Below are 22,648 nucleotides of genomic sequence, written 5' to 3'. Positions count from 1 at the left end.
ATATTCCTCTGCCGTCTAATTTTGTCTAACTTTCTGTGTTTGCAGTCCGACAGGCTGCAGGATTATGGTTCCTCTTGCTTCCGGTGTCTGCCCACTGGTGTGTGGTGCTGGGTCTTGTCCCTCTGGTGGGCAGGGCCATATCAAGGGGTGCATTTTTAGGCAGCTGTGCACTCAGGAAGCTTTTAAGCAGCCTGTCTGCTGTTGGGTGGTGCTGTGTTCTTGCCCTAAGGTGTCCCAGCACTGGAGCCTTCAGGCTTTTGGGTGGGGCAAGGTCTTGGCATCAAAAATGGCAGCCTCCAAGACAGCTCTCACCTATGAGTGCTCCCAGTACCTCTGCCACCAGTGTCCTTTTCCCTGCAGCGAGCCACAGCTGCCCCTCCACCTCCCCAGGAGACCCTCCAAGAGCAGCAGGTAGGTCTGCTCTAGGCTCTAACAAAGTCACTGCTTTTTCCCCTGGCTTTCGGTGTGCACAAGACCTTGTGTGCATCCCCCAAGAGTGGCAGTTCTGCTTCCCCCAGTCCTGTGGAGTTCCTGCGATCAAGTCCCACTGACCTTCAAAGCCAAATGCTCTGGGGGCTCCTCCTCCTGATGCCAGTCCTGCAGACTGGGGAGCCTGATGTGGGGCTCAGAACCTCTGTGATATAATTATTTTCCACTTTGTGGGTCACCCACCCAGTGGGATTGTATGGCAAATGCACCCCTCTTACCATCTTGTTGTGGCTTCTTCTTTGTCTTTGGAAGTAGAATATCTTTTTTGGTAGGTTCCAGTCCTTTTCTATTGATGGTTGTTCAGCAGTTAGTTGTGGTTTTGGTGTTTTCGTGAGAGGAGGTGAGCTCAGGTCCTTCTACTCTGCCATCTTGTCCGGGGCTCCTGTTTTCTTTCAGTGTTGGGCAATAATAGTTTTTACTTTGATCTCTGAAGCTGAAATGGTATGGTTTAAAGTGAAGGCATTCTTGGAGTCAGTTCCATTTCTTCACATTGAGAATAAACTCTTCCTAACTTTAGGTCAGTCAGGATGTAATTGGAAAACCTTGGTATTTACTCAAGTATAAAAATAAACCACATAAAGCTAAAAGAGGCATACTTAACATTTAAGTTTGCAGCATGCAAGAGGAGACCAATATTGGATTGAGTAGGAAAGAATATACCATCCATGTATTATAAAAAATTGTATGGGAAGGTGATTCAACTGATATTTTACTGAGCTTCTGTGAGACAGTCACTGTTCTAAAGACTGGGGTTGCAAAGACAAAAAAAACCCCACTACCTTTAGGACCCCAAGGTAGGGGGAGAGAGATGTTGAAAATGGTATGGCATCCAGACAGGAGAAAACAGTCATCACAGGTTTTACAGAGCTCTCACTCTGTGCCAGCCACTGCTTTAAGCATGTCACCTTAGAGCGCTGGCTGGCACACTTGTTTCATCCTTACAACGTTCTGAGTGAAGTGCTAGGATCATAGCCATTATACAAATGTGGAAGCCAAGACCCAGAGGCTAGGTATCCCATGTACAAAGAAAAAGATTTGTATCACGCTAAATTTTTAGCCTCTCTTCATAATCACTTGAGACACCAAAATAACAAAATTATTTTACAGCAGTCATCTTGCTATATAACCACTCCTCAACATGGAATCTGATCCGTCTGCCATTGAAATAACAAAACACGTTGTCATACTTTTTACCCATAAAAGAATCAAGAAAGGTCTCAAGCAGCATTCTAATTGTAGTGTTTTTACTCACTCTACATCTTATCTATCAGACACTATTTTGAGACTTCATTGCAGTCAGTAGGTCCACACAATTCTAGATGATCAAAGACACTTAGTTGCCACCATGCTTTCAACCTGGATTTACCACTTTGGAATGTCTTCTGCTTTACACAGGTTTCTCTCATTTTCTTCAGTTCCTGAATTCATTCTCTAAATTCGTGAACATTTCTAAATGTTACAGGGTAGCACACAGAGGGTGGAAGGAGAGAGGTAAAAGAGCTGAGTTGAAGGTTGGGGTTCTTGTAACCCTCAAAGATATCCTAGGAAACGAAAATACATGCACATTACATTATTAGTCCAGATCGAATCCAAAATTGTAGTACATGTTTCGTGTATCTTAAGGATCAGAAGTTGTGCAATATCAAAAAAAAAATCTCTTCCATAAATCCCTTGTATAATCCAAATAATTTTATCATGACGATTATGTTTTCACAGGAATTAAGTTAATGCCACACTTAAGATACTATGTAGAAAAATACCTTACAACAGCGTATAATCCATATATATCCATGTATTGATAAATCTTTTCAATAGAAAAAAAACTGGTGACAAAATCCACATAATGAAAACTTTTTAAAAAACAACTTAGCACATTTAGACAGATTTCCCCATGTTTTATTTTGAGAAGGAAAAAAAGTAATTTCTTTACATTTACCTTGGGATATTGATATTCCATATCTTTATTATTGAAATATTTTAACAGTTGGAAAAGACAAGGACTTTGATTTAAAAATCTACCATTTAACATTGTTGTATACTGCTTTTGCTGAGGATGTATGTGAGAATCACAGAAGTCTCCCAGTTTCTTTCAGGAGACACTCCAGGTTGATTTTACAGTTTAGCTACTTTAGCTGAGGGTCCCTCAACCTCAGCACTATTGGCCTTTTGGGCTGGATATTTGTTGTATGGGACTTTCTTGTGCATTGCGGCATGTATAGCAGCACCCTTGGCCTCCACTTGCTAGATGCCAGCAGCACGTCCCCTAACTTGTGACAACAAAATTGCCTCTAGACTTTGCCACATGTCTCCTAAAGGGACAAAACCTCTACAGTGAGAACCACTGGTTTCGCTTGTTATTCCCCAAAGATTTGGAGACGGGGACAAGTCCCCTTAACAGATACTTTTTGACCATCCTGAATTTATTGTCATCTTCCTGGGAATAATGTATTCATTTCACAAAAATATACTTGGACCTAATGTAGTCAGGGTTCTGAGTTAACTGCTATAGTCCAGGGATCAGATCATTTTAAGCTTTTACAATGCTGTTCCTTCAGTAAATCAGATGAAAGTTCTGTTTCTACCTGCTTGGCGGAAAAGATCTATGGATCTAGATGACCTTCCTTTAGTTCTTGGGACTAGAACTCATTTCCCCAATCATCAGGTTTTCTGATGTTACTGCTTTTCTGTCGTAAGTTCTTGTATACATTTGATAAACTCCCTGTAGATAGTGTTGAATTAGGAGTCATATTGTTGGTAGAAAGCTTTTTCAGTAAAAAGTACTGTTCTAGTTTCAAAATTCACATTCTCCATCATGCTTATGATGCTTTATTAATTCTGTTATCTCACTACTATTGCTTAAAAGCGCAGCTACTTTGAAGTATTTCTTGCGAACAGGGTCTCTAATAGGTCTGAGAAAGACACTCGAGCAGGCAGACACTCGAGCAGGCTTGATGACAGGTCTATTTTTATAGGCAAAATGTCACTAAGTACCAAAGCAAATGTTAAAATGGCATTAAAATCAAACATAAATTTCTGGTTTATGATTCCCATTCCGTTATTATACTCAATATAACACGAAAATAATAGCCCTTTTATGGTTCTCTCTGTATTATTTTATACAAAGTTAGTTATCAATTAATGAGTGTCATTGATTCCATTTGGTTATTTATGGAATTTTTGAATAAAAAAATTTAAAATAATTTCTGGATAATAACCAAGAATAAACAAGGACCTAAAAGCCATACATAGTTACTAAGATGACAGATTAAAAATGAAAATATCCCCTGAAACACTACATCGAAGTTTTTTGATGGTCAACAGGAATAGTGGCCACAGACATTTTGAAATCTTTTAATATGACTTTTTTAACATTCATATTGCTTTTCTTTAAATGATAGATTATTCTTCCAGGAAGAAATGGAACCTTCCAAGCCTTCCAGTGTGTGTTTTAACTAAACTGAACAATTTCCATGAAAAATTATCCACCATGTACAAAGTTTGAGGAACAATTTTATACAGAAATCATTTCTCTGTGGGACTACATTAACCACATAAAATACTATGTTTGAAAGTAGAACACACAATTCACTGGGCACTAGCATTAATGGAGGATTGTCCTATATAATTCCAAAAGTTTACATGACACTCTGCAATTCAAAAATGGCCAGTAGGTCCATGTAACCGAAATAATCTAAGGATTCCAAAATCCAAGCATAATAGCAATAACTTATCAGTAGGCTTAGTAAGACAGAACCAGCTATTTAATCGATTCGTAGCATATGACCTTACAGACGCAATGTGTTTACCATGCTAAAGTTTTAGGAAATATATTATTATTACTATTCATTCAGGTTTGAACCAAAAAGAAATCTTGGAGTTTGGCTCTCTGGCTACTTTCATTTTGGAAAGAAACTTTGAGAACCCAGGCATAATATTTAAAGTCGCTAGATGTACCATGAAGGATAATTATACATATTAATGTCCACTGTGGGTGTTTCCAATCCTGTTAAGAATTCTCAATAAGATCCATAATAAGAACACTATTATGTAATTATATGTAATTATGTAATTTTGTTTCTTGCATATCTCTTAACAAGTGAACAGAAATTCTAGAGGATTTACTGTGTAACGTTTATATCCTGCTTGGCTACATAGCCCAGTGGGTTAAAATATAAATGCATGGAACTCTTGACCTTGCCTTGTTCCATTCACCCCGCCACAGGTACCTGGTCTCAAGGAGAACTGGGCTGGTAAGAAAGGTTGGTGCCCTGAGCACATCCAGCCCCGCTGCTGCAGGGGCAGTGAGAGCACATGATGGCCTACTAAGCTGCACAGGCTTAGTGGCCTTGACTTTGTCCCCCAGGCATCCTGGAGGCATCACCCACAGCATATAGAGCAACATTTTACTGTAATTATCAGAATGAGAGGCAAGAAACTCTCCTGCCTCAGAAAAGCCTCTGAAGGGAGAGGCAAGACGAAGAAAAAGAAAGTAGTAGAAAGCAAAGGAAATCTATAAACAAAGTAGCCTGCTAAATAACTCTAATTGTACGTATCATATAGGGTTGAACGAAGCAAACATTCAGTTAACAGTCAATCGGCTTTAAGAGCTTTTGTGGTTTAGAAAGTATTGTTTCACATGAGAAATATATTTTACCTTACTACCTATAGCTTTAATATTTACCTAGGAGCCAGCAATATAACATGTCATGTCCTTTATACCTATGAAAGAGGGTTGAAGGCATCTAGTGGCTGTTACTACTTTTAATAGTATAAATGGCTTTTAGGGCCTTTGTTTTCTCAACTATTTCTGATTATTTTATGCCTTTCAAAATTTTTCTGATAAAAGACTTGCATTTGAGTTGACCACTAATCTTTTTTTTGCGGTACGCGGGCCTCTCCCCTTGCGGAGCACAGGCTCCGGACGCGCAGGCTCAGCGGCCATGGCTCACAGGCCCAGCCGCTCCGCGGCATGTCGGATCTTCCAGGACTGGGGCACGAACCCGTGTCCCTTGCATCGGCAGGCGGACTCTCAACCACTGCGCCACCAGGGAATCCCCTAATTTTTTTTTAATTTTTATTTTATATTGGAGTACAGTTGATTGCAATGTTGTGTTAGTTTCAGATGTACAGCAAAGTGATTCAGTTATACATATACATGTATCTATTCTTTTTCAAATTCTTTTCCCATTTAGGTCATGACAGACTACTGAGCAGAGTTCCCTGTGCTATAGTAGGTCCTTGTTGGTTATCGATCAATATTTTAAATATAGCAGTGTGTACATGTCAATTAGTGAGGTAGAACAAATGTTATTTTCCTTTATCCCTGTGTGTGTCTTTGGGGGTACAGGAACTGGAGAGAGGAAGAGAAGCTTCCTGTTAAGAAAGGGCCCACTTTTCACTTTCCTTGTTCTGTGAAGTAGAGGAAATAAGTTATATTTCAGAGTAGCACTGGGCCATTAATTGGCAACATATAATACAGCTACTAATTATTGAGAGATATCTGTGAATCCCTCGTACCAACTCTCATGGTATCTAGCAAGTGATAGAGACTCAATAAATTTGTTGAATTAATAAATGGAAATGCTCTGTCCCCTTTAGATCCTAGGTCTCTTCTTTAAACCTGTACACCCTTCGTATCAGGAGGGTCCTTTGGTTGATAAATATGCATCTATGGTTATGATTAGAAGTTTTTAGGATACAAATTACTATGGTGCCAAATTTAACACCATAGACACTTTTTAGTACCAGCTATGCCAAAAGCACTGAGCTAGGGAGAAACAATGACGTGACCTCTAAAACTTTGTAAGTGCCCTGGAAAGTGGAGCAGGGGCTCCAGAGTTACATTGTTACATGACTATAGAGCAGGGTTCTTAACTGCAAATAAACTTTCATCTCAGTGATCACAAATGTGCAGACCTACTTCTCCTCTCCCCTGTTTTCCCTGTAAGTAAGTTTGGATTAGCATTTTCATGTAACAATTCCCGTCCTTCAAACCTGTAAAACACTGAGATGTTTCCACCCTGTCTTCTGTTCCCTTTCAACCCTATGAGGAACCGAGGAAACAAATCTACTATCATCAGTAGAGGATAAGTTTTTCTATGTTTGGATATATTGTTTTGTTTCTGCTGTATTGAAAAGTAAAGTAGCAGTTAAATAAGATGCTTTGAGAGATTTATTCCTGTATTTGAAAGGGAGTTAGTTGAAAGGGAGTTAGTTAGTTAGTTAGAAAGGGGATGTTTCGCCATACATGGATATATTTCACAGTTCTTAAAAGCAGCTGTAGGGATTTCATTTTCAGATGAGGAGTCAATTATTTTTCAGCCTGTCATCTACATTGCATGTTTAGTGAATACGAATCCTACAATATAAGGTCCAGGGGTTATCGCCCACAGCAGTACACTCTGAAACTGAGGTTCCCTACGCCCTTCCAGCCATTCCCCCACCGTCCCAAAGAAAAAGAATCATTTAAAATACATTAAGGACAAGCACTGGATCACCTTTGAAAATTTTATAGACTTTAGATGAGAATCCAAACCAAAATTAATTGCTGTGTTCTATTCCAAACAAACACTGCTATGTTGAACTGCTGTGTTCTTGTCTCATCACTTCTTACCCAGTTTTCTCAGTGCCTCGCTGGTCTGTGTTCTAGGTTCTTACTCTGTGTCTTGAGCTGATAAAACCAGGGAGGGAGGATATACCAAGGCCCTTACCAGTCCTCCAGGCAGTATATCTGCTCAGAGAGCTGAGACGTCCAGTAGCCAGCCCTTCTCCTTGCTAGCAGGGAAGGGCCTGTCCCAACCCCAGGCAGTGCTGGCTAGTCACTTCGCACTCCTCTCTCTTTAAAAGCAAGGTCCTCCTACAAAGCTACAGTCATCAAGACAGTATGGTACCGGCCCCAAAACAGAAATACACATCAATGGAACAGGATAGAAAACCCAGAAATAAACGCACACACCTATGGTCAATTAAGCTATGACAGAGGAGACAAGAATATACAATGGAGAAAAGACAGTCTCTTCAATAAACGGTGCTGGGGTAACTAGACAGCTACATGTAAAAGAATGAAATTAGAACACTCACTAACACCAAAAATAAGCTCAAAATGGATTAAAGACCTAAATGTGAGCGCAGACACTGTAAAACTCTTAGAGGAAACATAGGAAGAACATTCTTTGACATAAATTGCAGCAAAATCTTTTTTGCTCTGCCTCCTGGAGTTATGGAAATAAATAAACAAATGGGACCTAATTAAACTCAAAATCTTTTTCACAGCAAAGGAAACCATAAACAAAACGAAAAGACAACCCATAAAATAGGAGAAAAACACTTGCAGATGATGCAACTGACAAGGGATTAATCTCCAAACAGCTCATGTGCCTCAATATCAAAAATAATCCAAAAGTGGACAGAAGACCTAGATAGACATTTCTCCAAAGAAGACATACCGATGGCCAGGAGGCACATGAAAAGATGCTCAACATCACTAATTATTTACAGAAATGCGAATCAAAACTACAGTGAGGTAGCACCTCACACAGGTCAGAACGGCCGTCATCAATAAGTCTACAAACAACAAATGCTGGAGAGGGTGTGGAGAAACGGGAACCCTCCTACACTGTTGGTGGGAATATAAATTGGTAAAACAGTGGAGAGTAGTATGGAGTTTCCTTGGAGTTTCCTTAAAAAAACTAAGAATAGAGCTACCATATGACCCAGCAATCCCACTACTGGGCATATACCCAGAGAAAACCATAATTCAAAATGATACATGCACCCCAATGTTCATCGCAGCACTGTTTACAGTAGCCAAGACAAGGAAGCAACCTAAATGTCCATCAACAGAGGAACGGGTAAAGAAGATGTGGTACAGATAAACAATGGAATATTACTCAGCCATAAATTAAAAAATGGAATAATGCCATTTGCAGCAACATGGATGGACCTGCAGATTATCATACTAAGTGAAGTAGTCAGAGAAAAACAAATATCATCACATGATGTCGCTTATATGCAGAATCTAAAAGACAAATGATACAAATGAACTTATTTACAAAACAGAAACAGCAACTTAGAGAACGAATTTATGGTTACCAGGGGGAAAGGGTGGGGGTGAGGGATAGATTGGGAGTTTGGGACTGACATGTACACACTACTGCCTATAAAATAGATAACCGCCAAGCACCTACTGCATAGCACAGGGAAGTCGGCTCAATATTCTGTAATAACGTAAAAGGGAAAAAAATTTGAAAAAGAATGGATACTTGAACGGTTATAACTGAATCACTTTGCTGTACACCGATAGCTGACACATCATTGTTAATCAACTATACCCCGATATAAAATAAAAATGTTTTAATTAAAAATAAAAGCAAGGTCCTCCAACCTCAGCAAATTACACTACCTCCAGTTCCTTACCTCTGCAAAGGAGACCGGTGTCAGATGGAAGAGCCTTCTGAATGGTGACTCTTACCTTGTGAGGAAGAGAAATGATTCCGTAAGAACGAAGAGCAAGAGTTCACTGGAACACCTCTTAACTTCACTGCGGACAAGTCACTTACATGCACCGCTGGTGCTCAACACCCCGTGTTTCGTCTTTCTGTTGGTTGGAGAATGTTCTCCATGCAGAGTCTAATGAATATCCAGAGGAAGTCACAACTAAAAGCAGTCTTCAGAAACCAGCCATTTTCTTAGAGTGGGTTCTAGCCATACAATTTCACTCAAAAAGAAAACTCAGCGCCATGAAAAAGGGTTCACCATCAGCCACCCAACCTGATGTTTTCTCTACTAAAGTGAAAAAATACACATACATACTTGGGCCATAGTTTTGGTAAATTATAATACTCTTCCTTATTGTTAATCTAAGTGCTGAAAAGGAGTTTAACAATGATTCTCTCTAACCTTCTCATGTTAGAGGAAACTAAAATCCTGCCAGGTTAGCTTGTCTCCTTGACCTGACTTGGTTGGTCCACAGTCAAGAACTTAGAACCCATTTCTGCAGCCCAGTTCACTGTTCTGTCTTACCCCACCACACTGCCTGTCTTTAAAAAGTTGTCTTCCTCCACCCAGCCCCCCTCTAGCCTGCAGCTCTCCTTGTGAGACACCCTTTATCGATCACTCAAAAGAATTAAATGACTCAACTTCCCAGAATAAGTAGCTAAGCACAAGTGAAAGCTCTGGGTCATCAGTTCTTGTCTTGTGAGCAAGGAAGAGGACTTACCAACTTGCAGGAATCTTTGAAGACTTGAAAGTGTCAAGAAAGCAAGTGATTGAAGTCTCACTAGGAAGTATTCACACCTTCCATCAGCTGCAGTAAGTCTTGGCAGTGTTACTTTCATGCCTTTATCCTTCAGGTTTGTCCTGTCCATGTGAAACGCAGTGTACTTAAATTACCAACAAAATCATGACAACACAGACTCTCTGTCAGTTGATTAAAGTGTGCTAACAAGCATGCAATTTGCTAAGTCACCCTGGGAGGCTGGATGACTGGGTCTTCTTGTACGTTCAGCAGTGGAAACATGCCCTTCCTGTAGTGCACAGCCAGAAATGATGAGCAAGCTTGCAAAGGACAGGGTTAACCTTGGCCTTCTGGCATTTTGCCTTTCTCCAGGGAAACGAAGAACATGGAGAGAGCAACTGCGATACAAGGTGAAGAAAGCAACACCTCTTGATTTTTAAAAAAAAAGGTAGTTGAAAGGTTCCTCATGGGGTAGAGTTACAGTAGAAGTTAGCCGCGAAAGAGATCATTAGCCCCTCATATTTCAAGGTAAGCATTGCCAGACAGATACAGGTACTTTTAGACAGGCACAGAGTCAAGAAAAAAATTTTTGAGATACAGTTACTAAACGGAGCTAGAGCTTACCATGATCATTGGGATGTAGAGCATGACAGCCAGCCAAGTTGCAAAGGATTCTGCTCTGGAATTTATCAACTGCTGTGTTTGTTTCTTTTCCTAACAGGTGAAAAACGCAGCTGCCAATGTACTCAGGGAAACATGGCTAATTTACAAAAATACAAAGCTAGTAAAAAAGATAGATCATGCAAAAGTCAGAAAACATCAACGGAAATTCTTGCAAGCTATTCATCAGTAAGTACCTTCTCCTCTTCATTCTGCATCTGTATCTCTGGGTTTATAATTCTTGCACCTGCTTATTCTTCTTTCACACGGGAGGGGAAAAGAGAACATTATCATGTTTGTTCCCAGAAGACGTTATTTGGCACTTTAATAATTCCATAATTTTTCTCAGGATTTCATTTGTCAGTTCATTTGATGGTTAAAAATCATTTATTATTGGGAGAATAGCCACATAATATATTAATTAAAGGGTCTATTCAGTTTCGTTTTTTAGATAGAAGCAATAATTTCAGTTAAAATTGTATTTCTTGATTTACTTATTCATATAGTTTGCTCTAAGATGTTTAGTTTGTATCTACTACAGACTCTTTAAAGAAATTAACATACTGCCAAGCATCTTTATATGAAGGTAGTACGTACAATTGACTTAATACTCGAATTTTTAAATTAGTTTTTACTCAGAACTTGGGGGATTTTCTAGATGCTATGTGTTCATTATAGATTTCAGAGTTCCTGTAGCTCTTGCAGTCATTATTCTGACTTTATCGAGGCCACTGTTATTCAATTTGTTTAAGTCCTTCGTGCCATTTTATTGTTATTGTTATACCTACCATCATAGACTTGTAAAATACAAATCTCTATCTAGCAAGTTTCAATGATAATTTGAAAGGACCAGGTCTTTCTCCCCCAGGCTGGCAGCATCCTTACCGTAAGTACATTATGCGGGTGTCAGTTATGATGCCATGCAGCCTTGCTCTTAATGCCATTTCTTTATGGGGCAGGGCAGACGCATCACATTTTGTGGGTCAGAAAAGTGGCTTTTCTCATGCAACCTACCAGGGTAATCATGGAAAGGTAGGTAAATACTAGGTATCCTCATTATAAAGGGAGATGTGTTTTCTTAGAGCTAATTAGTACAGCAGACAGGAAGTTCTGAGGCTGAAGTGTTAATTTTACATATTTAGGGAATTCATATGTATATTACACTCATATGTATATTACACTCACATTCCGTTGAAAATCACCAAGCATTCATCTTTTACCTCTTCATCTGCCATCCACTCTCCTTCTTAAATAGGTATCACTGAAAATGTGGAATATGTCTATAATTATAGACATACGTGTACTTGTATAGAAGTTGCTACCTTTCTTAATGAAAATAAAATCCAAGCACCCTGAGCTCTAAAATAGGAGACTCTGCATATATGGTAGAGTAGCTGGTCCTCATTGCTACTCTTAGCAATTCACGCATGTTCTTTCCCTTGCTGCCACCAACACCAAAGTGACATTATTTCTCCTTTAGCTCTGTGACTTGACTGGACACACAACTATGCATTTTCCCCATATAAGGAAAAGAATTTTAAGCGAGTACTCTTTCAAAGTCTGGGAGAGAGTAAAAGTGAAAAACACAGAGAGCAACATTGTGTTCGATCTGGCTCACAAGCAGGAATTTGCTCCCTGGAGCTCACAGCTACCTTTATAACCAGGTGCCACCACCTAGGACCACTCGCCTCCACATCTTGACTCCTTGAAGCTTAGACCTAAGAGAGTGGGTCCCCTGAGAGATGCTGAGCCTTTACCTCTCCCTCAAGGGTCACCTGGTAAAATTTCCTGGTAGAGTGATCATTCCTACAGCCCCCAAACCGTACAACACAATAACCCCAACATTCATACAAGAGGTACACATGGTATACACATGGTATATTGTGGAGAAATCATTCTTTGTATGTTTCGATACTAACCTATATTGTTCAGATCTATTAAAAAGAAAACTTACCTTTGCGGGTGTGAGAAAATGTGGTGTCCCAGGATGCAAAGGATGTGAGATGACGTGGAAGTAGGCAAGTGGGTCAGTCTTTGGGTTGAGCATCCACACATCCCATTTCCTCCAGGATTGTATTTGTGTCCCTTCCTGTTAGTGTAACTTACCTGTTCAATATGTAATGAAACGTGACTTGCCTTTGATGCCATTGATAAATTTCCTTATAACCAAAAAAAAAAGCGAACGCTTTGACAATTTTTGTCATATAATTCTGTAGCCATGTGTAAATAGTGGGTATTTCTATATTTATATAAATTGTCATAGAACTCTTAAGTTTGGAATACATTCACACTCAAAACCCTGGGGGACAATTTATGGGTGGTCATTATAAAACTTTTTCAACTTTGCTTTAGGTTTGAACATTCTTATAATATAAAATGTTAGGCAGGGGCTTCCCTGGTGGCGCAGTGGTTGAGAGTCCGCCTGCCGATGCAGGGGAAACGAGTTCGTGCCCCACTCCGGGAAGATCCCACATACCACGGAGCGGCTGGGCCCGTGAGCCATGGCCGCTGAGCCTGGGCGTCCGGAGCCTGTGCTCCACAACGGGAGAGGCCACAACAGTGAGAGGCCCGCATACCGCAAAAAAAAAAAAAAAAAAAAAAAAAAACAGGCAAAAAATCTTTGGTGAAACTCAGTGTAAAAACTGTCCCTAGGCCATTGGCATATTGCTACAAGCTGTACTGACATGATCTGAAGGGTTTCATAGTGTAGGTTACATGGATTGTTCAGCATGCTGTTTTTGGGTAGAGTAACAGAGGAAACCACATGTGATTCTTCTGCTTCTTTCAGACATTTCTCATTGTTTCTTCTGTAGCCTTGTGTACTTCTAAAGTAGATGAGCTTTAAGCAACGCAAAAATGTTCTGAATTGTTTTATAAATTAGTCTTGGGGCTGTTGGGTTTCCTTGAGGTGGGAGGGTACTTATACTTTGTGAAAAGTAGATGGGCTGGGTGTGGCTAGGTTATGCTAATTACGCATAATTATCTTTCACTGAACTTAATGAGTGAAGCCATACATGAAAGCACACAGGGCTCGATTCCTAAGGGCAAGGCCTTTACTGCCCCAGCCTTGTCAGGCAGCACCGGGTGAAATCGGACCTTGCCACTTGAGGGAAAATGTACCAGTTGACTTGCTAGAGCTCTCCTGGCCTCTGCTCTCCTCTGATTTGTCCAGAGAGCTTTTGCAGCAGCTCTCTCCCCCTTCTACCAGCCTCCTCTATCTCAACTCTCCTTCTCTTTTCCCAGCCTCTCTCCCAGACACATGACCTTGCTAGTCTCTGTTGGATGCCTAACTCTGCAGGCCTGTGTCCTCTCTTCAGTAACGTAGCTGTCTTTGGGGATCGTCACTTAGTGCCATGAAGCATTCTGTTTCTGTAACTTTTACCACTTTTTCTGGTATCAACTTTACAGTTTCTCATTCTTCGGTCTCAGCTAGAGACCCATCAATTAACATGAACTTGTCTCACAGCCAAGAAATCCAATAAATGTGATGTCTATAACAGAGAGTATTAGGTTAACCCCCCTGTCAGAAGACCAGGCTCCTCAATAGCCCCGGCTTCTCAATAGACCAACTTGGAAAAGATATACCCCCCTCAAAAAATTATAATCCTATTGTTTAGAATATTATCTTTATAACCATATCCTATTGATACTAGGCAAAAATGTCTCCTATTGTTTACTTGAACAGCATGTTTCAAAGAGGCCAAGATGACTTTACACAACTTCTTCCTTCCGAACTCTAGTTCTGGAGGAAGCTATGTGCTTTCAGGTGGGGAAGTATAGTAGCGATGCAGAAGGATGATAACATAATGGAATAGCATTTCTTTCTGATCGATATGCCAAAATCCTGCAGAATCTTAACAGGACCTTCCAGCTAATGAATCGAGCCCCCTGTGCATGAATGAACACCACTCTGTGTTATTTTGTTCCAGAATATTTTACAGTTTCTTTTCTTTTGTTTTGTCTTTTTATTTCAACAAAATGAAAATAGAGCTCGGAAGTAAGTTGTGTGAGCCGCTCCTCTCAACATTCGCAGAATTTTCTACTGGCTGCATGCACCCAAGCGGATCCTTTATTTGTGAATTTTAGTAGTCTGATTGCTGCTATGGAAATGTGTTCCAAAATCATGATATTTTCCTGTGATAAGTGAAGTTCACAAGGAAGAAATCAACATATGTTTCTTATTCTTCTTTTTTGGGGGTGAGGGCGGGTGGGGGGAAGAAGTAAAAAACACAACTGCATGTTACCTTTTATTCTGGCAGCTGCAGCTTACGTAGGCTTTCTGTACCAGTTCTCCTACCTTTCAGGCAGTTCAACCAGGCTAGTAGGGCTCAGGGCTCTGCTGCCCTCACAAGTTGCTGGAGGCTTCCGCTCTGGTGTCCCCGAACTTCATGTGCCAGCTCTGCTATGACTTACCTAAATTTGAAAAGAAAGCTTATGATAAATCCCTATCATAAGTGGATTTAAAAATATATCACTCCCAGCAAGGAAAGTGAGGTAAAGGTAACATCAGTCGACAATTGAAACACTGGTATTGAATTCTAGCCACAAGCTGTTGCCTGCAGAAAGCTCTGAGCTGAGATTCTCCTCCCTCTTTTTTTTAAAAACAGGGGAAGAGCAGGTGTTTGTTTGTTAGGAGATAAAAACAGGATAGGACTAGCCTGAGACATTTTTCTTATAATAATCAAGAATTGGAAGAGAATTAAAGGGAATAACTCTCCATCTGTTCTAGTATTGTTTAATGTCTTGCTTGAGTATCATTTAGTCATCTAGAACACCTCTGTTGGTATAAATCCAGCACTTCAAAAACAAAGTCCTAATCTAACCCTCATCTTTTCATACATGAAGAAACTGAATGTCAGGTTAGGGCCAAGGCGGACAGAATACATGTCTGACACTTAGTCTTTCTAGTACATTTCTCTGTAATGACCCACACATGTTTAAAGTTGATTTGCTTGGTTTTTTTGTTGTGTTTGGGGTTTTTTTGGACTTGTTTTTAAAAGGCACACATCAAGAATTGTAACCCTTGTAAGTACTTAGAGAAACATTTCTCAACAACATATTAGATTTAAATATATGTTTGTAAATTTCTTTTAGACTAAAACATACTCAATCACTATAATAACATAAAAAGGAGCCAGTTAAATTAGTTCCAAGTCTTCTAATAAAGAAACACATAGTCACAATCACAAGTTCTAACCTTAAACTGTTTTAGACTGTTAAAGATCATGTTGTAAGCAGGTGTCAGTTCAACTCTTACTGGCAGAAGGCACTGTCTCTTCACTGTGGAGCAGATTTGGTGACATATTGGATATCCACATTTCAGAACAAGATCACTGAGCATCGTGAACATGTGTTACAAAAATCTCCCTGGCAGTAAAATCTTGCCCTGTGAATTTTTTTTTTATCCCTTTAACCAATTACCTTTAATTTAAATTGGGACATACTCAAGCGTACTCTCTCCAACATTAACACTATACTTTGTAAAGGACTCGTCATCAAAGTGATAAGGTTAGCGTGGGTTTTTCACAAAGCAGCTCAGAGAGACCTGCTTCTCTTTTGGAGCATGGCTTTGAATTGTTGGCTTAAAGGACAATCAACTACTTTTCTCTGGTTGGAAAATCTTAATTTCTTGCTACATAACAAGCACTGAGTAAATGTTTGTTGAAATATTACTGTGAATAAGTTAAGGAATAGTAGGTACTCATTCAGAATTTGTCTTTAAGAAAACCAGCTTTTTGACTGTCAATCAGATATACACATTGATATTTAAAAGTTTCTAAATGACTAAAAGTTTCTATATGACTATCCAGTAGAAGGATCCCACCTGTCAGACACTTTAATTGTCCTGTGCCTTTATCTAGAATAAAAATTAAAGGAAGTTCTCCCAAGGAAATGGTCTGGCTTCCCTTCAAATTCAATGGCAGTTTAAGATAAAAGTCAAGTGAAATACAATGACGAATAAGAGAATTATGTGTTTGGAGTTATCTTGCTGCTGGTTGAATAAAAGTTTTATTTTTGCTAATGAGAATCTCACTTATCACTGTGTTTCATCAGGTTCAAATACCTAACCCAATCCATTTCAGACTAAACAGGGCTAACACCTGTATCTAGTCACATAGGCATAGGAAGGTGCTTACTGCTTCCAACATTGATAAAATTCCAGTTGCTTTGCATTTTTCTTCCTATGTCTATTTGTCACGATACTGGGTCTTTAAGGAATGTTTTGGTTTTTCTCATACGGTTAAATCCTTATGAGCCTTTCTCAGTTCAACTTTAACTACCTAGTAAATAGTTGTCCTAAGGACACCTCATCTCTTTCTCTCTCCCTTCCTTTTTGCGGTGTTGGGGAAGCATGCTTCTCATTGTACCAGATACATAACCAGTTTGGACTTTATGCCAAATATTCGAGGCATTATCCATGCAGTTATTTGCTCTTGTCAATTTTGTGCATGCTCTTTGGAAGGCTTACGATAGTCGTAGGGAAGAAAAGGAACCTTTCTGACTCAGATTCTGTCTTTTAGATTAAGAAGTGTAAAAATGGAGCAGAGGAAACTGAATGATCAAGCAAATACCTTGGTGGACCTGGCAAAGGTAAGCTGGGGTCTCAGCCCTCATGATTGCATCTATTGGAACTAACCACTGCATAGAAATCAATAATTCTTCAGGAGGAGGCCACCCCAAACTTATTTAACAAATCAAACCAACAAACTATGCTGACATGATGGCCCAACTTATAAGAATTCTTCCGAAACTCTTACTTAATATGCACTTTCCCTACATACATTGTTCAACCCCATTCTAAAAGCTTTCCTACTTGCAGTGATTTGGAAGTTCAATAAGAAACGTAAGTGGACTATGAGATAGTACTTTGGGGATGCTTATATGTAGTTTAGTCTCATCTCTATGAGAGCAGAACCACATCCTGGGCTTTACTATGAAGTTCAGGGCTAAATAGGACTCATCAATAAAATTATTTTTTATATATTTTAAGCAACAGGCTTTCTATCCTGTTCCATTGATCTACATGTCTGTTTTTGTACCAGTACCATACTGTCTTGATGACTGTAGTTTTGTACTATAGTCTGAAGTCAGGGAGCCTGATTCCTCCAGCACCTTTCTTCTTTCTCAAGATTGTTTTGACTATTCAAGGTCTTCATACCACTTTTTAAAAGGACATTAATAATCCCCAATTTCTTCTATCACAGTTAAACGCTTTATCTGGTTTATTTTTGGTTGTTCCTCTCAAGTGAAGTCCACTTTCAAAATGTGAATATTTGTCAATAATGACAACATTACCTTTCAATGTTCTAAATTCTATAGGAGGCATTAGAATAGATTTATGTATAAGTGTTGAGCCTGTTAACATGAATCCTTTGAAAGAGGCAGCTCTCTGTTGGACCTGTGTTCTGCTGTTTGTTTGCTATAACTGCTATGTCCTTTATAAAGCCTCCAGTATATTCTCCAAAAATTACATCTATTTGTCCTAGTCCCATGAAATAACACACTTAATTATATTCATTTTTTAATGTATATCAATAATACATACTGTATAAATATGTTGAAGATGAATATTTGATCTCTTATACATAGAAGATGATAAGTGAAGTATTTAATGACTTACCCCTGGGAGATCATATATCATTCATTTAAGCTGGGCAGCACACACATTCGAGGCCTGAAGATGTGCTCAGTATTTACACACATTGTTCTCACTGGGACACATCATGGACAAAGATGGGGCAGGTTCTTCCACCACTCCTAGATCAAATGATAAAAGAAATTGGGTACTTTTATGAAAAAATAAGAGACCCCTTGAAAATAATATATATATTATATATCATTTCACTATATGTAATATAGCATATATAAATACATAGTATATATACTACTATATATAATAGGTATTCTCTTGAAGTAAAATTATATATCTATGAGGCAAGATGCTGTATCTTTTAATTATTTTTTGTTTTGACTGTGTTGGGTCTTCGTTGCTGCGCGTGGGATTTTTTCCTCTAGTTGCGGCTAGTGGGGGCTACTCTTCGTTGTGGTACGTGGGCTTCTCATTGTGGTGGCTTCTCTTGTTGCAGAGCACGGGCTCTAGGCACGCGGGCTCAGGTGTTGAAGTATTTAATGACTTACCCCTGGGAGATCATATATCATTCATTTAAGCTGGGCAGCACACACATTCGAGGCCTGAAGATGTGCTCAGTATTTACACACATTGTTCTCACTGGGACACATCATGGACAAAGATGGGGCAGGTTCTTCCACCACTCCTAGATCAAATGATAAAAGAAATTGGGTACTTTTATGAAAAAATAAGAGACCCCTTGAAAATAATATATATATTATATATCATTTCACTATATGTAATATAGCATATATAAATACATAGTATATATACTACTATATATAATAGGTATTCTCTTGAAGTAAAATTATATATCTATGAGGCAAGATGCTGTATCTTTTAATTATTTTTTGTTTTGACTGTGTTGGGTCTTCGTTGCTGCGCGTGGGATTTTTTCCTCTAGTTGCGGCTAGTGGGGGCTACTCTTCGTTGTGGTACGTGGGCTTCTCATTGTGGTGGCTTCTCTTGTTGCAGAGCACGGGCTCTAGGCACGCGGGCTCAGGTGTTGTGGCTCACGGGCTCTAGAGTGCAGGCTTAGTAGTTGTGCAGGCGCATGGGCCTAGCTGCTCCGCGGCATGTGGGAACTTCCCAGACCAGGGCTAGAACCTGTGTCCCCTGCATCTTTAACCACTGCGCCACCAGGGAAGCCCCTCAATTATTTCTTTAGCATCATGCTTATTATTATGTTTGCAGGACTATCCATGCCATAAGGGTTCAGTATTTTCTGAACAAATGGATGTTGCTCATATAGTCTCAAGACTATGTATCAACAGTAAAAATAAAGTTAATGCACTCTGTCTTCCTGGCCAAATTCAAAGGAGGTGCCTGTGTTCCAAACAGTAACTCCCTTATTTAATCAGTTCTTCGTCATTTATCACCATTAAGAGGTTGTTAAGCAGGATAAGAGCACATATTATAGAGGGAAATAAGACAGGAGGGCAGGCTTAGCCAAAGGGGTCTAGGCTTGGGAAAGGCTGCACTGGGCTAAGGTTAATGTCTCCAGCCTTCCCTTCTTAAGCACCCCCTTCCCTCTCTGGCTCTGAGCTGATCAGCCCTGAGGTCTTCTTTCCCTGTCTCCTGGCTATTTCTGGAACTATAACTGGGAGTCAGAGTTATGAATACCCTTTGATCAGGACAACCAATTGCAAAATTCTCTAGGGCACCAAAAGCATTTTCCTATTTCAAACCACTTAGTTCTGATTCAGCCATAGCCAACAAGGTGGATTGGTAACTTTAGTGTCTCCCCTAACTTTTATTCTCTCAGTAGTTATCTATAAAAATGCTATTTGACCCAATGGAGAGCCTGTAATTTGGAACATAGGAGAGCAAAAAGATATTTAGGAATTTTTAATTGCTTTAAGTTACTAAATTACTTGATCAAATCAGTTTGTCCTAAACTTCATTCATATTCCACACTCAAAATTTCTGCTACATCCTAATACCATCTGTACTATTATGTATTGTTCTTTAAATCGGCTTGTTTTTAAAAATCAGCCTTGCCCTAATTAGTATTACATGTTGCAAAATGAATTTGACATGCTAACTTTTCTAACAACTATTAGAATATATACATAAATATGAAATCAAAACGTGTCTGTCTACCTGCACACCACCTAAAATCCTTGGACATACCACCAGCAGTACCTGCACACCATTTTCTGCAGCTGGATCAAATTAAGGCCTAAGATCTTTTCTTTCCTAAATCCTGGCATTGAACGGACACACTGAATTTGCTTTGCCAGGTCAAGTGTTCAGTTAGCTGACCCCACTGCTGCATTGCATGTCACCGAAAGGAGACCAGCCCTCAAGCTCTGAGAGTTGATAGTTTGCTTCCAGGGCAAGTGAATTAAAACTTCGCTCTTCATCTCTCTATTCTCTCAATCCTGTTTTCTAGACCCAGAACATCATGTATGACATGATTTCCGACTTAAACGAAAGGAGTGAAGACTTTGAGAAGAGGATCGTTACCCTGGAAACCAAATTGGAGACTTTGATTGGTAGCATCCATGCCCTACCTGGGCTCATAAGCCAGACCATGAGGCAGCAGCAGAGAGATTTCCTTGAGGCTCAGATGGAGAACTACGACAAGCATGTCCCCTACGATGCTGAGCGGTCCCGGTCCTCGTCCAGGAGGCGGCGGTCCTCCTCTACAGCACCACCAACTTCATCAGAGAGTAGCTAGAAGAGAATCAGTTAATCACAAAATAAGACTTTTTGCCATCATATGGTCAATATTTTAGCTTTTATTGTAAAGCCCCTATGGTTCTAATCAGTGTTATCCGGGTTCTGATGTCAGAATCCTGGGAACCTGAACACTAAGTTTTAGGCCAAAATGAGTGAAAACTCTTTTTTTTTTCTTTCAGATGCACAGGGAATGCACCTATTATTGCTATATAGATTGTTCCTCCTGTAATTTCACTAACTTTTTATTCATGCACTTCAGACTTTACTACTACATTATATGATATATAATAAAAAAAAGTTAATTTCTGCACATACTTGTTTGGTCACTTGAGATTTCTAAAGGTTCACTTTTCACATTATTTTCAAGGTGAAATGACTGATTATCACCCGATGCATGTTGATCATTTTTATTTCCCACTTTGCCAATTGGAAGAAACTTTTCAATTACTCCATACCCTAGTCACTAAGACTTTTCTCTCATTATGAAATATTAGCGTCAAAACCATCTGGCCCAGCCGGCTTACTATTCTTTTTGAGTTCACCATGTCTCATTTCTAATTCATTTTGTTTCCAAATTATGTGGAAAGTGATGCTGGTACATCAAAGACTGTATATAAACTAGGGGCACAGATGCTTTCAAGAATTATTTTATTCCCAGTTTTACCAGCAAATTTACTTGAAGAAAGTATCAGGGTACACCACTGTCTATGAACTAATGTTGCAGAAATTTAGATCTAAACTACTTATTTCATCTCTTCACATGTATTTATTTATCATGAGGGACCCGTGATGCACTCTTAGCGTTTGGATTACACACATGCTTATTCACATATACATGTGATTGCGCAGCTCCTAATAGCATAATCAACATAAATGAGTGTAACTCTTAACATGTCACATACCACCTGGCAAATGGTCTGTACTCTTGGTCTGTGCATGTTTTGTACAGGGAGGTGAATGGCAGCTAGTAAATTTCACAAGTTTTATTAGGCTTGTTTCACGGGCAGTTAAGATGGGTTTCTGTGAAAGGGAACTGGTCAGTTACTGCTGCAAACACATCTCTTTCCAAATTTACTCTAAGAATCCAGTGGATTTAGAAAAACCACCTTTGAGGTGACAGCAGTGTGGATTTCCCTCACATGGTGGTCTGGAGAGTCCACAGGAAGAGCTGGTCGGTGGTAAGGGTAACACATCATAAAAATAAGGCTTCATTTGGACAGCTCTTAAACCAACCCTCTTGGGTTGGCCTAAACTTAAAAATGACTCCTTCATTTTCAGAGAAATCTGCTTTTGCCCTCTTCTCCTTTATTCTGCACCACACCCTTTGGTGTCTACCTTACGACATTGCAAGTTGCTAGTATACCAAGTATTTTTCTTCTTTAACACAAAACTAGAGCTATACATTCATCACCTTGCATAATTTAATGAACAAAATCACTTTCATAACTATTCTCTATAACTGAGGCAAAAATCAAACATTTCCATTCAACATCAAGGACATAAAAGTATGATTCCTGTAGATTGCTTGAGAATCACTTACCATTTATTACCCATCCAGAGTGGCTGAAAATGAAGCTCTTTCACGCGTCTTATATATGTCGGTGTAGGACAAAGCCTGGAAGTAAGGGAAAGAAAAACTATTAGAGCACTGCTTACCAGAACATACTGCTGAGTTAAACGAACTGCAAAATCCTACTCCCTCAGGATTTCTACTTCATGGATGAAATAAAAAATGTTCTTTTATTTATTCTGGGTAACATACAAGAATATATCAAGTATTTGGTGTGAACACTGGATGTAAGGAAGAGATATTGTGAAAAGATGATTAATTTCTTGCAATTGTTGCAGCTAGTTCTTGTATATGCCATCTCTACTGTGACTGAAAGGCCAAATAGCAGAGAATTCAGTTTAATTATCATCTTACTGATCAATTAGCCCCACCATCCCAG

At 39.4% G+C, this 22,648-nt stretch overlaps 1 protein-coding gene across 2 annotated transcripts in view; it reads left to right on the top strand.

Moving 5' to 3' along the window:
• The window catches only part of KCNN2 (potassium calcium-activated channel subfamily N member 2), a 173,998-nt gene extending 152,992 nt beyond the window's left edge, over positions 1 to 21,006 (top strand). Inside the window, exons 7-9 of one of the 2 annotated variants that reach the window (XM_024743366.1) lie at positions 10,446 to 10,573; positions 16,906 to 16,975; positions 20,410 to 21,006. In XM_024743366.1, coding sequence (XP_024599134.1) covers positions 10,446 to 10,573; positions 16,906 to 16,975; positions 20,410 to 20,697 — 486 coding nt within the window. In that variant the 3' untranslated portion in view covers positions 20,698 to 21,006. The remainder of the gene's footprint in view (positions 1 to 10,445; positions 10,574 to 16,905; positions 16,976 to 20,409) is intronic. The other variant, XM_024743367.1, reaches the window with a different exon arrangement.
• Positions 21,007 to 22,648: the final 1,642 nt, after the last annotated feature.

Source organism: Neophocaena asiaeorientalis, unplaced genomic scaffold (assembly GCF_003031525.2).
Source record: "Neophocaena asiaeorientalis asiaeorientalis breed wild unplaced genomic scaffold, Neophocaena_asiaeorientalis_V1.1 scaffold26, whole genome shotgun sequence".
Classification (NCBI taxonomy): Eukaryota; Metazoa; Chordata; class Mammalia; order Artiodactyla; family Phocoenidae; genus Neophocaena; species Neophocaena asiaeorientalis.
Note: the sequence above shows the minus strand (reverse complement) of the source record. Positions and strands in the feature narration are given on the sequence as shown.